We start from the raw sequence: 16037 nt of genomic DNA, 5'->3' as shown, positions 1-16037 counted from the left end.
TAAACATAATCCCTACAGTCCGTCTACTCTACATAGTTACTACTACAGAGAATCTACCAGTTAGTACTATGCATGGTGGTGTCTGGACCAGGCTCCATGTTTGGCAGACTTTCTCTTTTCTGAGCTGGAATTCCAATCAGTTGAGACAGCGATAAATTGACAACTTGTAGCCACTGATATACCTGGGTTTGTATTCGGTTTAGGCCACGGAACCAGAGAATCTGTCCCCGTCTGAGTTCTCGTTCTGCATGGTCTATTTCTTCCACATCTTCATTTAGCTCCTCTTCTGTGATCTCTTCTTTCCGTGTCAAATGTCCAGCTGCCTTGAGGAACTTTAAGCTGCTGGTTGGGACGCTGGAAATGACCTGCAAGCATAGTATAGTAGCATTGCCCATGATACGATAGGGCACAACATGTGGCACTGCCCATGATACGATAGGGCACAACTTGTGGCACTGCCCATGATACGACAGGGGACAACATGTGGCACTGCCCATGATATTATAGGGGACATGTGGCACTGCCCATGATACGACAGGGGACAACATGTGGCACTGCCCATGATACGACAGGGCACAACTTGTGGCACTGCCCATGATATTATAGGGGACATGTGGCACTGCCCATGATATGACAGGGGACAACATGTGGCACTGCCCATGATATTATAGGGGACATGTGGCACTGCCCATGATACGACAGGGCACAACTTGAGGCACTGCCCATGATACGACAGGGCACAACTTGAGGCACTGCCCATGATACGACAGGGCACAACTTGAGGCACTGCCCATGATACGACAGGGCACAACTTGTGGCACTGCCCATGATATTATAGGGGACATGTGGCACTGCCCATGATATGACAGGGGACAACATGTGGCACTGCCCATGATATTATAGGGGACATGTGGCACTGCCCATGATACGACAGGGCACAACTTGAGGCACTGCCCATGATACGACAGGGCACAACTTGTGGCACTGCCCATGATATGATAGGGGACATGTGGCACTGCCCATGATACGACAGGGCACAACTTGTGGCACTGCCCATGATATGATAGGGGACATGTTGCACTGCCCATGATATGACAGGGGACAACATCTGGCACTGCCCATGATACGATAGGGGACAACGTGTGGCACTGCCCATGATATGATAGGGGACAACATGTGGCACTGCCCATGATACGATAGGGGACAACATGTGTCACTGCCCATGATATTATAGGGGACATGTGGCACTGCCCATGATACGATAGGGGACAACATGTGGCACTGCCCATGATATGATAGGGGACAACATGTGGCACTGCCCGCGTCATATCTGCCCCAGTCCTTACAGGGGAGTGCCCACAATATGACCTGATGGGCACGCTCTGGAGGATCTCCCAACGTCTAATGAAATTTTTATTTTATTTTTTATCACATGACCTATTACTGTTACATTGGACAAAATGAAACTTACCTGGCCCCACACTAGTTCACCGATACCAAGAAATATGCACCACATCCACTGATCGAGCTGTAGAGGCGCACAACTGAAGGGCTTCCCGCCAAACTGAACGATCACAATCTGCACAGAAGAACCAACAGTCACTATATAACCACAACACTGGACCGATACACTGCGGAGGTCTGTACCGTAAGAGCGGTCACACTGCGGAGGTCTGTACTGTAAGAGCGGTCACACTGCGGAGGTCTGTACTGTAAGAGCGGTCACACTGCGGAGGTCTGTACTGTAAGAGCGGTCACACTGCGGAGGTCTGTACTGTAAGAGCGGTCACACTGCGGAGGTCTGTACTGTAAGAGCGCTCACACTGCGGAGGTCTGTACTGTAAGAGCGGTCACACTGCGGAGGTCTGTACTGTAAGAGCGGTCACACTGCGGAGGTCTATACTGTAAGAGCGGTCACACTGCGGAGGTCTGTACTGTAAGAGCGGTCACACTGCGGAGGTCTGTACTGTAAGAGCGGTCACACTGCGGAGGTCTGTACTGTAAGAGCGCTCACACTGCGGAGGTCTATACTGTAAGAGCGATCACACTGCGGAGGTCTGTACTGTAAGAGCGCTCACACTGCGGAGGTCTGTACTGTAAGAGCGGTCACACTGCGGAGGTCTGTACTGTAAGAGCGGTCACACTGCGGAGGTCTGTACTGTAAGAGCGGTCACACTGCGGAGGTCTGTACTGTAAGAGCGGTCACACTGCGGAGGTCTGTACTGTAAGAGCGCTCACACTGCGGAGGTCTGTACTGTAAGAGCGGTCACACTGCGGAGGTCTGTACTGTAAGAGCGGTCACACTGCGGAGGTCTATACTGTAAGAGCGGTCACACTGCGGAGGTCTGTACTGTAAGAGCGGTCACACTGCGGAGGTCTGTACTGTAAGAGCGGTCACACTGCGGAGGTCTGTACTGTAAGAGCGATCACACTGCGGAGGTCTGTACTGTAAGAGCGCTCACACTGCGGAGGTCTGTACTGTAAGAGCGGTCACACTGCGGAGGTCTGTACTGTAAGAGCGCTCACACTGCGGAGGTCTGTACCGTAAGAGCGGTCACACTGCGGAGGTCTGTACCGTAAGAGCGGTCACACTGCGGAGGTCTGTACCGTAAGAGCGCTCGCACTGCGGAGGTCTGTACCGTAAGAGCGGTCACACTGCGGAGGTCTGTACTGTAAGAGCGCTCACACTGCGGAGGTCTGTACTGTAAGAGCGGTCACACTGCGGAGGTCTGTACTGTAAGAGCGCTCACACTGCGGAGGTCTGTACTGTAAGAGCGCTCACACTGCGGAGGTCTGTACCGTAAGAGCGGTCACACTGCGGAGGTCTGTACCGTAAGAGCGCTCGCACTGCGGAGGTCTGTACCGTAAGAGCGGTCACACTGCGGAGGTCTGTACTGTAAGAGCGGTCACACTGCGGAGGTCTGTACTGTAAGAGCGGTCACACTGCGGAGGTCTGTACCGTAAGAGCGGTCACACTGCGGAGGTCTGTACTGTAAGAGCGCTCGCACTGCGGAGGTCTGTACCGTAAGAGCGGTCACACTGCGGAGGTCTGTGCTGTAAGAGCGCTCACACTGCGGAGGTCTGTACTGTAAGAGCGCTCACACTGCGGAGGTCTGTACTGTAAGAGCGCTCACACTGCGGAGGTCTGTACTGTAAGAGCGCTCACACTGCGGAGGTCTGTACCGTAAGAGCGGTCACACTGCGGAGGTCTGTACCGTAAGAGCGCTCGCACTGCGGAGGTCTGTACCGTAAGAGCGGTCACACTGCGGAGGTCTGTACTGTAAGAGCGGTCACACTGCGGAGGTCTGTACTGTAAGAGCGGTCACACTGCGGAGGTCTGTACCGTAAGAGCGGTCACACTGCGGAGGTCTGTACTGTAAGAGCGCTCACACTGCGGAGGTCTGTACCGTAAGAGCGGTCACACTGCGGAGGTCTGTGCTGTAAGAGCGCTCACACTGCGGAGGTCTGTACTGTAAGAGCGCTCGCACTGCGGAGGTCTGTACTGTAAGAGCGCTCGCACTGCGGAGGTCTGTACCGTAAGAGCGGTCACACTGCGGAGGTCTGTGCTGTAAGAGCGCTCACACTGCGGAGGTCTGTGCTGTAAGAGCGCTCACACTGCGGAGGTCTGTACTGTAAGAGCGCTCACACTGCGGAGGTCTGTACTGTAAGAGCGCTCACACTGCGGAGGTCTGTACTGTAAGAGCGCTCACACTGCGGAGGTCTGTACTGTAAGAGCGGTCACACTGCGGAGGTCTGTACTGTAAAAGCGGTCACACTGCGGAGGTCTGTACTGTAAGAGCGGTCACACTGCGGAGGTCTCTACTGTAAGAGCGGTCACACTGCAGAGGTCTGTACTGTAAGAGCGCTCACACTGCGGAGGTCTGTACTGTAAGAGCGGTCACACTGCGGAGGTCTGTACTGTAAGAGCGGTCACACTGCGGAGGTCTGTACTGTAAGAGCGGTCACACTGCGGAGGTCTGTACTGTAAGAGCGGTCACACTGCGGAGGTCTGTACTGTAAGAGCGGTCACACTGCGGAGGTCTCTACTGTAAGAGCGGTCACACTGCGGAGGTCTCTACTGTAAGAGCGGTCACACTGCGGAGGTCTGTACTGTAAGAGCGGTCACACTGCGGAGGTCTGTACTGTAAGAGCGGTCACACTGCGGAGGTCTGTACTGTAAGAGCGCTCACACTGCGGAGGTCTGTACTGTAAGAGCGGTCACACTGCGGAGGTCTGTATAGAAGGTATACGAGGGCACCTCTAGTGGTCACCCCAAGTCTGGAAATTCTAAGGGTTGCTTACAGACTACATCCACTGCATAAAGATGAAATCCATATTTCCAGACCCCCCACTCCTGTGCTACAGGCAGCTCCCTAATCTCAGAAAGATCATTGTCAGAAGCTCATTGTCCTCAACTAGATGAAGACCTGTCCATACATAATGACCACCGACGAGGTCCCCAGTACTACAAGATCCCAGGTACCTTCACCTGCAGCACACCAAATGTGGTCCATCTGACTGTAAGTACCCAATGTCGGTGAAACTGGTCAGAAGCTCAGATCAGGAATGAAATCTCATCACACAATAAAAGAAGAAAAGAAAGATCTGCCTGAACCAAAACACTTCTGCAGCCATGTCCACAACACCCCAGCCATGAAGGTATTGATATTAAAGGGGAATTTCAAATCTCAGAGGGACAGGAGGATCTGGGAATACAAGTTTATGACAACCTTTGACGCACTCAGATCAGGAACGAATGTGTCTCATGGATTTCCATCCTTCTACATTCCTTAAGTAATTCACCCTCTTGAGGTCATAACATTCGTGAACAGGATGTGAATTAGAGGACAACAATTTACCAACACAACCGTTCCTGTCCATCACTTGTCTCATCTGCCTCATTATTCCTATGGACTGTGAACCTTCAGATATTGTCTTAAGAGACGTCTGAGGAAGAGGCCTAAGTAGCCTCGAAAGCTTGCAATTGTCTCATCATCTTTTCAGTTAGCCATTAAAAGGTATCAACCACTGAGGAATCTCATTTTTTTTATCCGATACCACGGAAGGATTCTGCCCCATTGCTTAGAATGTGTACTGGAAGGAAGTGACCCCCAGTATCCCACTCATAAGGAAGCTGAGATATGGGATCCCTGCCAGAGCCCGGGAGGGGACACTGGGTGGAGGGTCACGTCCCTCCATGGTCCTGCAGTGTGCCAATTCCTGCAGCTGTTGCTATGGTGTGAAATAGAGAAGCAGAGCGTCTCGCACAGACACAACGCTTTGCTGTCTTTTGAGAATTCCCATATCACTTAAATGTAATGTGTAATTACCTGGATGCCAAAGGTGCCAAGTACAATTATACAAAAAATCGGATTCCTAAATATTCCATCAAAGACATTGTGCTCGCCATGGATCTTGCGAGCATTGATTTCATTGAAGAGCTGCATCATGACAAACGTGTTGAAGATGATGGTGTAGTGCTCAGACGGCGGAGAATGGAGTGGTGCGTTCCGTCCACTGTCTATATTAAAGATCTCCTCTCCTGCAAGCACAGAAAGCTCCCTGGATTATAGACGAGTGCTCCAGTACACGGAAAAATCCCCTTGGTCCTGTGAGAGATAAACTTACCCACAAAAAGCAGCGTGAAGATGAGAGTCAGCTGGTAGACGCCGTGCCCCAGGATGTTCTTCATCATGGTCCGGGAAATCAGAGCCTTGTTCCTTCCATAGGGTTTCCGAAGTAGAAGAGATTCTGTAGGTGGCTCAGTGGCCAGAGCAAGAGATGCGAATGTGTCCATGATGAGGTTCACCCACAACATCTGCACAGCTTTCAAGGGAGAATCCTGCAGAGGAATCACGAGAAATGAATGCATCTCCAGGCTATAGATTATGCTGCAGGTTCTCCAAGAAAGTTCTTATGACAAAGCCCAGGGGGAGTTGTAAGAAACTCCACACTCACCTGTGTAATGCACGCCCCCGTAAATGCCACAATCACCGCCACCACATTCACTGTCAGCTGAAACTGCAGGAACTTGGAGATGCTGTCATATACATTGCGGCCCCACATTACTGCTTTGACGATGCTGCTGAAGTTGTCATCTGTTAGGATGATGTCAGAAGCCTCCTTGGCTACATCTGTGCCGGCGATTCCCTACAAAGATATCAATAGGACAAGACAGCAATGATCAGCTGAAGGTCGGAGGTCCGCTTCTCACACACGGTCCTCTCCTGGTGGAGCTTCCCAGCCAGGACCGCAAGGCTTGTGTATAGAGGAATGCTCACCTGCTGGCGGCACAGCATTCACAAAAGCCTTTTTAGGGGTCAGTTGTGGCACAAATAACCTCGCCACTGGGTTTTGGAGGGGCCTGTTTGCCAGCCTCTTGCCTCAGGATTATGACCCATATACTAAAACTTGAGGAGAAGACAGACCGGCCGCACAGCCTAAATCTGTGGAGCTGTTTTAGGCAGGAAAGCCATGCTTGCGGTCGGCCACATGTGACTTCCATCTAATTTGGGAACCCCTGCTCGGATCTGGGTGATTTCTGGATATGTTGTTCACCCAGATCAGAGCTATCCATGGATGTATACATTATGGGGATATGTGGGGTGTTGGGGTGTTTTCTGTGTTTTGGGGAAAAATGTGTGTTTTCTGCCTGAGAGTGATGAAGTTAGCCATTATGTTTGGTAATTGTATCACAGGCAGAGCCTATTGTGTTTGGTAATTGTATCACAGGCAGAGCCCATTGTGTTTGGTAATTGTATCACAGGCAAAGCCCATTGTGTTTGGTAATTGTATCACAGGCAGAGCCCATTGTGTTTGGTAATTGTATCACAGGCAGAGCCCATTGTGTTTGGTAATTGTATCACAGGCAGAGCTGATTGTGTTTGGTAATTGTATCACAGGCAGAGCCCATTGTGTTTGGTAATTGTATCACAGGCAGAGCTGATTGTGTTTGGTAATTGTATCACAGGCAGAGCCCATTGTGTTTGGTAATTGTATCACAGGCAGAGCCCATTGTGTTTGGTAATTGTATCACAGGCAGAGCCCATTGTGTTTGGTAATTGTATCACAGGCAGAGCCCATTGTGTTTGGTAATTGTATCACAGGCAAAGCCCATTGTGTTTGGTAATTGTATCACAGGCAGAGCCTATTGTGTTTGGTAATTGTGTCACAGGCAGAGCCCATTGTGTTTGGTAATTGTATTACAGGCAGAGCCCATTGTGTTTGGTAATTGTATCACAGGCAGAGGGGGGGGGTTGTGTACAATTGCTGGGAGTGTTTACATACTGTAAATGCATGTGATTGGCTAATGTAAAAACTGTCTCAGTCTTCCACAAGGTCCCCAGGGAGAGTGTCGCTTGCTAAAAGACCTGCCTAAAAGACTGACATGTAGCCCCATTATAGAGTTCCTGTTTTACCCTCATATCATGTGTGGGGGGACAAGGCTGCATCTACACTAGGGAATGCTATACGCTGTTTACTCCCCTGGCTATAATCCCTGAGCTCTTTTAAGAGCTTGTTCCCGCATCGCTCTCTGAAGGAAGAGAGGTTCACCCACTGGAGCCTTGTCGTAGGTCCAGGGTGGGTAGGAGTCGGCGAGACCCCAACCAAGCTGTGGCGGTTCGTGGGGTCGGCAGTGCTGACGGTGTCAAGTGGAGTGCTTGGAGCCCTCGGGAAGCACTAGGAGCATCCATCAACGAAGGTACCCAGTCGGGGTGGCCAGGAGATCCGTTACAACGATCATCCAACATCCACAACGGGTCTGCTCGGGGAAGCTTTCAACAGTAAATGCAGCAGGTTGAATCTGCTCCACGTTGCGTGAATGTAAAGCCGGTATTTCCAGTCCAAATGCTTTTTAGGGTTTGTTCACATAACCGTATGTATTTTGCGGTCCGCAAAAAATACAGATGACATCTGTGTGCATTCCGTATTTTGCAGAACGGAACAGCTGACCCCTAATAGAACAGTACTATCCTTGTCCATAATGCGGACAATAATAGGACATGTTCTATTTTTTTTCGGAACGGAAATACGGAAACGGAATGCACACGGAGTACTTTCCATTGAAATGAATGGTTCCGTATACGGTCTGCAAAAAAAACGGAGCAGAAGCGTAAAGAAAATACGTTTGTGTGCCTGAGCCCTTATTCATTAAAACGTAACATCTCGTGCATGGATCCCGTGCGTTACGTGCATGGGCCACACAACAAGCAGCGTTGAGTTTTACCTCACACATAGCAGTGCTCAGTCATGTGGAGACACTGGGGCAGATTTATCATCTCCCTTGTGCCTGAAAAAGTTGATTTTACTTTCCCTAAAGGGGCCGTGTCCAGTCACTCCTCCAAATTTATCCTCATTTGCGCCAGTTTTCAGGTGCAAATAAAGCCAGAGATCTACGGCAGCTCTGAGCCGTCATAGACTTCTGTTTAGGCGCATGGATTGCAGGAGGATGCGTCTAATTTATGCTAAGGTGTGTGCCCAGCGGTGCAGAGGATATCTAGAGTGGCACAGAAAGCATCGGTCTTGATCTCCCCCACTGTCCTAACTCTGAACTTCTGCCCCATGGCTTCGGAGATAACCACTAGGACGTCGTTGTTATTGGGCATTTCCTGACACATGGTAAAAACCAGAGTGGAGAAGAAAGAAACATCAAACATCTAACCTACCATGGCAAAACCAACATCGGCTTTCTTCAGTGCAGGACCATCATTGGTGCCATCACCGGTGACTGCAACCACCTGCCTCTGCTCCAACTGTGTGCTGTCAATAATACCTGCAAGAAGATAAGACCAAGATCAGGGGCCATACTGGGAATGGGGCCCGTCATATACTGGGAATCGGCTCTGTCATATACTGGGGTTGGGGCCAGTCAGACACTGGGAATGGGATCCATCATATACTGGAACAGGGTCCGACATATACTGGGATCTTGGATTGTCTTATACTGGGAATGCAGTCCTTCGCATACTGGGATCAGGGGCCAAACTTGGAACGGGGCCCATCATATACTCGGAATGGGGTCTGTCATACACTGGGAACGGGATCCATCACATACAGGGAACGAGGTCCGTCATATACTGGGATCAGGGTTCATCATATACTGGGAACGGGGTCTTTAAAATACTGGGTTCAAGGGCCATACTTGGAACAGGGCCCATTATATACTAGGAACAGGATCTGTCATATGCTGGGAACGGCATGAAAAGACGAACAACATGCAATGCGACAATTCACTGCAATATAAAGTACAAAATTGCATAAAAATTACAAGTGCTACACTAATAAGTGAGAGATCCTTGGCAAATCGTATTGTACAAAATAATCTGAGCCCGTCTGCCGAACGTCAAGGCGATCTCTATTAGACTGGTTCCTACGCTAAATTCTACCTGTTAGGCGCCATGACGGCTACCATACACTTCAGGGAGTGTAGGTTACACAGCAGGCCCACTCCACGACATCACCGCCGCCAATGGATACCAAGGGTTGCAGTGAGAGTCCACAAACTATCTCACTCCTGGTGCCATGGCTTCAGTGAATGAAGTGGAGCAGGCCTGACTATGTACTGACACTAATTAAAATCAGCCTGTGAGGCAGACAGGGTGGTCAGGAGTGCATGACTGGGGAGGCAGCCACACCTCCAGTACAAACTGCAAAGAAAAACCAAAAAAGGGGGTCAGTCACCTCCCCAGTCATGCACTCCTGACCACCCTGTCTGCCTCACAGGCTGATTTTAATTAGTGTCAATACATAGTCAGGTCTGCTCCACTTCATTCACTGAAGCCATTGCACCAGGAGTGAGATAGTTTGTGGACTCTCACTGCAACCCTTGGTATCCATTGGCGGCGGTGATGTCGTGGAGTGGGCCTGCTGTGTAACCTACACTCCCTGAAGTGTATGGTAGCCGTCATGGCGCCTAACAGGTAGAATTTAGCGTAGGAACCCGTCTAATAGAGATCGCCTTGACGTTCGGCAGACGGGCTCAGATTATTTGGTACAAAACGATTTGCCAAGGATCTTGCACTTATTAGTGTAGCACTTGTAATTTTTATGCAATTTTGTACTCTATATTGCAGTGAATTGTCGCATTGCATGTTGTTCGTCTTTTCATGTTTTTCCTTGCCTTCGCAATGTGTTCCTGCGGTTTGATATGCTGGGAACGGAATCCGTGTAATATACTGGAAATGGCGTCCATCATATAGTGGCTGTCATATCCTGGGATCAGTGGCGGTCATATCCTGAAATCAGTGGTGGTCATATCCTGAAATCAGTGGCGGTCATATCCTGAAATCAGTGGCGGTCATATCCTGAAATCAGTGGCGGTCATATCCTGAAATCAGTGGCGGTCATATCCTGAAATCAGTGGCGGTCATATCCTGAAATCAGTGGCAGTCATATCCTGAAATCAGTGGCGGTCATATCCTGAAATCAGTGGCGGTCGTATCCTGAAATCAGTCGAGGTCATATCCTAGGATCAGTTGAGGTCATGAGATTAGTGGTGGTCATATCCTGGAATCAGTCGCAGTCATATTCTGGGATCAGTGGCAATCATATCCTGAAATCAGTGGCGGTCATATCCTGGGATCAGTGGCGGTCATATCCTGGGATCAGTGGCGGTCATATCCTGGGATCAGTGGCGGTCATATCCTGGGATCAGTGGCGGTCATATCCTGGAATCAGTGGCCCTTATATCCTGGGAACGTATCCTGGGATCAGTGGCGGTCACATACTGGGATCAGTGGCCCTCGTATCCTGGGATCAGTGGCGGTCATATCCTGGGATCAGTGGCGGTCATATCCTGGGATTAGTGGCGGTCATATCCTGGGATCAGTGGCGGTCATATCCTGGGATCAGTGGCGGTCATATCCTGGGATCAGTGGCGGTCATATCCTGGGATCAGTGGTGGTCATATCTTTGGATCTGGGAAGAAATGGGGTCCAGCAGTCATATCCTGGGATCAGTGGCGGTCATATCCTGGAATCAGTGGCCCTCATATCCTGGGAATGTATCCTGGGATCCGTGGCGGTCATATCCTGGGATCAGTGGCGGTCATATCCTGGGATCAGTGGTGGTCATATCCTGGGATCAGTGGCGGTCATGTCTTTGGATCTGGGAAGAAATGGGGTCCAGCAGTCATATCCTGGGATCTGTGGCGGTCATATCCTGAAATCAGTGGCAGTCATATCCTGAAATCAGTGGCGGTCGTATCCTGAAATCAGTCGAGGTCATATCCTAGGATCAGTTGAGGTCATGAGATTAGTGGTGGTCATATCCTGGAATCAGTCGCAGTCATATTCTGGGATCAGTGGCAATCATATCCTGAAATCAGTGGCGGTCATATCCTGGGATCAGTGGCGGTCATATCCTGGGATCAGTGGCGGTCATATCCTGGAAACAGTGGCGGTCATATCCTGGAAACAGTGGCGGTCATATCCTGGAATCAGTGGCCCTTATATCCTGGGAACGTATCCTGGGATCAGTGGCGGTCACATCCTGGGATCAGTGGCCCTCGTATCCTGGGATCAGTGGTGGTCATATCCTGGGATCAGTGGCGGTCATATCCTGGGATTAGTGGCAGTCATATCCTGGGATCAGTGGCGGTCATATCCTGGGATCAGTGGCGGTCATATCCTGGGATCAGTGGTGGTCATATCTTTGGATCTGGGAAGAAATGGGGTCCAGCAGTCATATCCTGGGATCAGTGGCGGTCATATCCTGGAATCAGTGGCCCTCATATCCTGGGAATGTATCCTGGGATCCGTGGCGGTCATATCCTGGGATCAGTGGCGGTCATATCCTGGGATCAGTGGTGGTCATATCCTGGGATCAGTGGCGGTCATGTCTTTGGATCTGGGAAGAAATGGGGTCCAGCAGTCATATCCTGGGATCTGTGGCGGTCATATCCTGGAATCAGTGGCCCTCATATCCTGGGAAGGTATCCCGGGATCAGTGGTGGTCATATCCTGGGATCTGTGGCGGTCATATCCTGGGATCAGTGGTGGTCATATCCTGGGATCAGTGGTGGTCATAACCTGGGATCAGTGGCAGTCATATCTTTGGATCTGGGAAGAAATGGGGTCCAGCAGTCATATCCTGGGATCAGTGGCGGTCATATCCTGGGATCAGTGGCGGTCATATCCTGGGATCAGTGGCGGTCATATCCTGGGATCAGTGGCGGTCATATCTTTGGATCTGGGAAGAAATGGGGTCCAGCAGTCATATCCTGGGATCAGTGGCGGTCATATCCTGGAATCAGTGGCCCTCATATCCTGGGAAGGTATCCTGGGGTCAGTGGTGGTCATATCCTGGGATCTGTGGCGGTCATATCCTGGGATCTGTGGCGGTCATATCCTGGGATCTGTGGCGGTCATATCCTGGGATCAGTGGTGGTCATATCCTGGGATCAGTGGCTGTCCTATCTTTGGATCTGGGAAGAAATGGGGTCCAGCAGTCATATCCTGGGATCAGTGCGGTCATATCCTGGGATCAGTGGTGGCCATATCCTGGGATCTGTGGCGGTCATATCCTGGGAAGGTATCCTGGGATCAGTGGCGGTCATATCCTGGGATCTGTCGCGGTCATATCCTGGGATCTGTCGCGGTCATATCCTGGGATCAGTGGTGGTCATATCTTGGGATCTGTGGCGGTCATATCCTGGGATCAGTGGCGGTCATATCCTGGGATCAGTGGCGGTCATATCCTGGGATCAGTGGCAGTCATATCCTGGGTTCAGTGGCGGTCATATCCTGGGAAGGTATCCTGGGATCAGTGGTGGTCATATCCTGGGATCTGTGGTGGTCATATCCTGGGATCTGTGGCGGTCATATCCTGGGATCAGTGGTGGTCATATCCTGGGATCGGTGGCGGTCATATCCTGGGAGCAGTGGTGGTCCTTTGGTTGTGTCGCTCATCACATTGAGCATTACATGGAAACTTGTGGGAGGTATTCAGGAGCTTATTCGGGAGGACAGGCGGTGTCACGAGCGATGGGGGGAATATTGTGGTATGATGAGTGAATAATGTGAAGTGTAGGGGCAGAATACAAAGATGATCTGTAAATGCCTCACCTTCCTCACTTCTCATATTACACTGCTGATATTACAATTTATAGCAGATAGAGGGGGCTTTTCAAAGATGGGGGGTCAATCTTCTCACTCCAGCAGTGCCCAATCATTAATAATGAAAGGACTCAATTTTGTGTCATCTTATAAGAGAGAAGATCACGACGGAGCCGAGTGGGCATTACCCATCTCCTTGATCATCTCTGGAAGCCACTGTCCAAGGAGAAAACAGATCCCATCAGAATGCCACCATCTAACATCTCAGAAGACACCTGGGTCAGGCTGGAGACTGTGTCATTGATGGCTTCTGGTAATAGGGGGCTATGGAGCCTAGCGCTGGACAATGTCTGCAAGGGCAGGAAAGACTAGATACAGATGGAGGCAATGTCTTGTATGCAGCTTCAAAAATAGGAGAGTAATGTCTTCTGGAGCCTCAGCCAGGTCAAAATGTCAGGGATGATGGTCATACCCAGTGCACACAGCAGGTTACCTACTTGCTAGTACTTACCCTTCACCAAAGTGTGCTTGTCAGTAGGTGAGGAGCGTGCCAGAACCCGCAGTTTAGGCCAAATTTTATCAATCCTTTCTTGTTCAATCTGTAGAAAGAGAAATTGTTATAGTGGACACTTTAATGTATTAGATTGTAAGCTCTTATGGGTAGAGCGCCCTCCTCCCTTTGTTTGAGTGGCGTATGAGGACACCTCTTACATAGACAGCCCCCTTGGAAGCTTATCACCCCCCACACTGATCTAATGGCCATCAAGACCACATAGTTCAGGGCATGTATAGGGGACGGCCAATGTAATGGCCCAGATATTCGTAGCATCTGATGATATTGGGGCAAGTTGCGCTGAACTCTTGGAACTGAGGTAAGGAGTGAGATCTCAAAAGACTCGAAGGTTGGCCCTCCAGGGGTGGTGGGAACCTCTATACTTCCCTCTGATATACATCTGTAGCCCTGTGCCACAGCCCACACTACCTCTGTGGGCCTTGTATTGCTGGTGACCCCTGTGATCAGCCATCGGGGAGGCCACCAGAGAGCCCCCTTTCAGTCAAGACACATGAAACCTTACATGGGGCTAATTGAAGGGAGTCCTGTAATACAACCATCTGGGTGTGGGTGCCACGTTGGCTCAGTGGCTAAAACTCTTGTCTTGTGGCCTTGGGTTTGAGGTTTGTGAGTTCTCTCCATCTTTGCATGGCTTTCTCTCTGTACCACGATGTCCTCACATAAGCCAAAAAACAAACAATTAGGCACTTAGATTGTGAGCCCCGATGGGGCGACTGATGCCAATCTCTGTACAGCGCTGTGGAACATGTTGGTGCTACATAAATGGATAAAATCTGGATTTGTGGATCCAGAGATGAATGTGTCAGTGTAATACCTGGTAGAACGTATCCCCAGGACTCACCTCGCCCTTCTCGTTGCGTATCCTCCGGTTAAATTCCTTCCCATCAATGCAGAGAAAATCCTCTCCAGGGTGAATGATGCCGCATTTAATGGCAATAGCACGAGCTGTATTAATGTTATCACCCGTCACCATGCGGACCGTGATTCCAGCCCGCTGACATTTCTGGATCGCCTCCGGGACCTGCATCCAACACAAAGTAGTCTACAGAATGTCCACAAACAAGAGCTGGAGAGCCTCTGTGTCTCTCCCAATCCTCTCCGATATTTGTCCCGTGATCCATGAAGGACTTTACCCTTTGATTGTAATCTGTACTATCTTCCAATATTCTAGGGGGCGTTAGCTGGGGGCAGCCATGTTTTATGGGGCATTTAGCTGCAGAGCTAGAGCAGCAAGTTACGACCTCATGGGGACTAGCACTCTCATCAGTGACAGTTCCCTGCCTCAGTCACCACTCTCATGGGCTGAGGTCACATTCTGGGACTCTATGCTTTCCACACCACGTCCTTAATCTCTCCCTGACAAACACAGAGATTCCCTCACCGCTCTGCGAGACTTTACCTCCGGCCTGACTGGATCTTCAATGCCAACCACAGCGATGCAGGTCAGATCGGCCACAATTTCATTCTCATTGTCCCAGTCTGGCTCTGTACCCTGGCTGAAGTCTCGATAAGAAATGCAGATTGTTCTGAGACCATCAGAAGCCATTGGCTCAATCACTTTTTTTACCATCTCATCTCTATCTCGGGGCTTGAACAGACGAGGGTCTCCAGCGCCATTTAAGATTTTGGAACATCTAGAAAGGGAGAAGATCCAGAAAAAAGTGAATTATAAGGAAACCTGCTCCCTGATGGCGGCCTTACAAGGAGGTAAATACTGGGTCGTGGCAGCTGTATCTGTGGAGACAACTACCACATAGTGAAATGTAACGGGGGCAGAAAGGACATGAAGCCCCTGGACAGGACTGACTCTACAGATGGACAGGCCACTTACTTCTTAAGGATAATCTCTGAAGCCCCTTTGCTGTATAAGCGGAAGCTGCCGTCTTCCAGCTTGACCACGGTGCTCATGGACTTCCGTACAGAATTGAAGGTGTAGACTTTGTAGAGTTTCTCCTCCGGAATGAGGTTTCTCACAGTCTGATAGCCTTGCTTCAAATCCAACAAAAATCCCAACAAGCCACATTCAGTTTTGTTTCCGACTTGTCGCGGGAGGCCACCACTCTGCTCTGCGGGCTGCAAAAACAAACACCAGTGCAAGGAGGATTATGTGCCACGTGATACATGAGCCTCTTGCCACATGTGGATGCCGAGCTCGTGGTGACTTTTTCCTGTGCATTCTGCTTGTCTCTCTGCGTACAGTCATCACAACATTAGCACCTATTAAATCTTCAATCTAAGGAAATGAACATTGGTCTAATCCCTCCCAATAGATAAATTCCCAGCACGGTGTTCTCTTCATTCTTGTGGTCCGTCTGCTTCTGCTCTGGTAGGTCAGACTCTGATTATCCTCCCTAAAGATGGCCTTGAGTTGTTCACGCCACTTCCCTGTAACCAGCTATTGTGGCCAT

The 16037-nt window shown here is 50.1% G+C and overlaps 1 protein-coding gene across 5 annotated transcripts in view; it reads right to left on the bottom strand.

The window, feature by feature from the left end:
* LOC120978749 (plasma membrane calcium-transporting ATPase 2) overlaps positions 1–16037 on the bottom strand; it is a 216189-nt gene that overhangs the window by 27715 nt on the left and 172437 nt on the right. For all 5 annotated transcript variants that reach the window (XM_040407072.1, XM_040407068.1, XM_040407069.1 and 2 more), the window contains 10 exons: positions 15461–15702; positions 15029–15263; positions 14471–14650; positions 13567–13654; positions 8667–8773; positions 5959–6150; positions 5629–5842; positions 5331–5542; positions 1472–1579; positions 183–365 (listed from right to left, as the gene is read on the bottom strand). In XM_040407072.1, coding sequence (XP_040263006.1) covers positions 183–365; positions 1472–1579; positions 5331–5542; positions 5629–5842; positions 5959–6150; positions 8667–8773; positions 13567–13654; positions 14471–14650; positions 15029–15263; positions 15461–15702 — 1761 coding nt within the window. The remainder of the gene's footprint in view (positions 1–182; positions 366–1471; positions 1580–5330; positions 5543–5628; positions 5843–5958; positions 6151–8666; positions 8774–13566; positions 13655–14470; positions 14651–15028; positions 15264–15460; positions 15703–16037) is intronic.

Source organism: Bufo bufo, chromosome 9 (genome assembly GCF_905171765.1).
Source record: "Bufo bufo chromosome 9, aBufBuf1.1, whole genome shotgun sequence".
In the NCBI taxonomy this organism is placed as follows: domain Eukaryota; kingdom Metazoa; phylum Chordata; class Amphibia; order Anura; family Bufonidae; genus Bufo; species Bufo bufo.
This window is presented reverse-complemented; position numbering and strand designations above follow the sequence as displayed.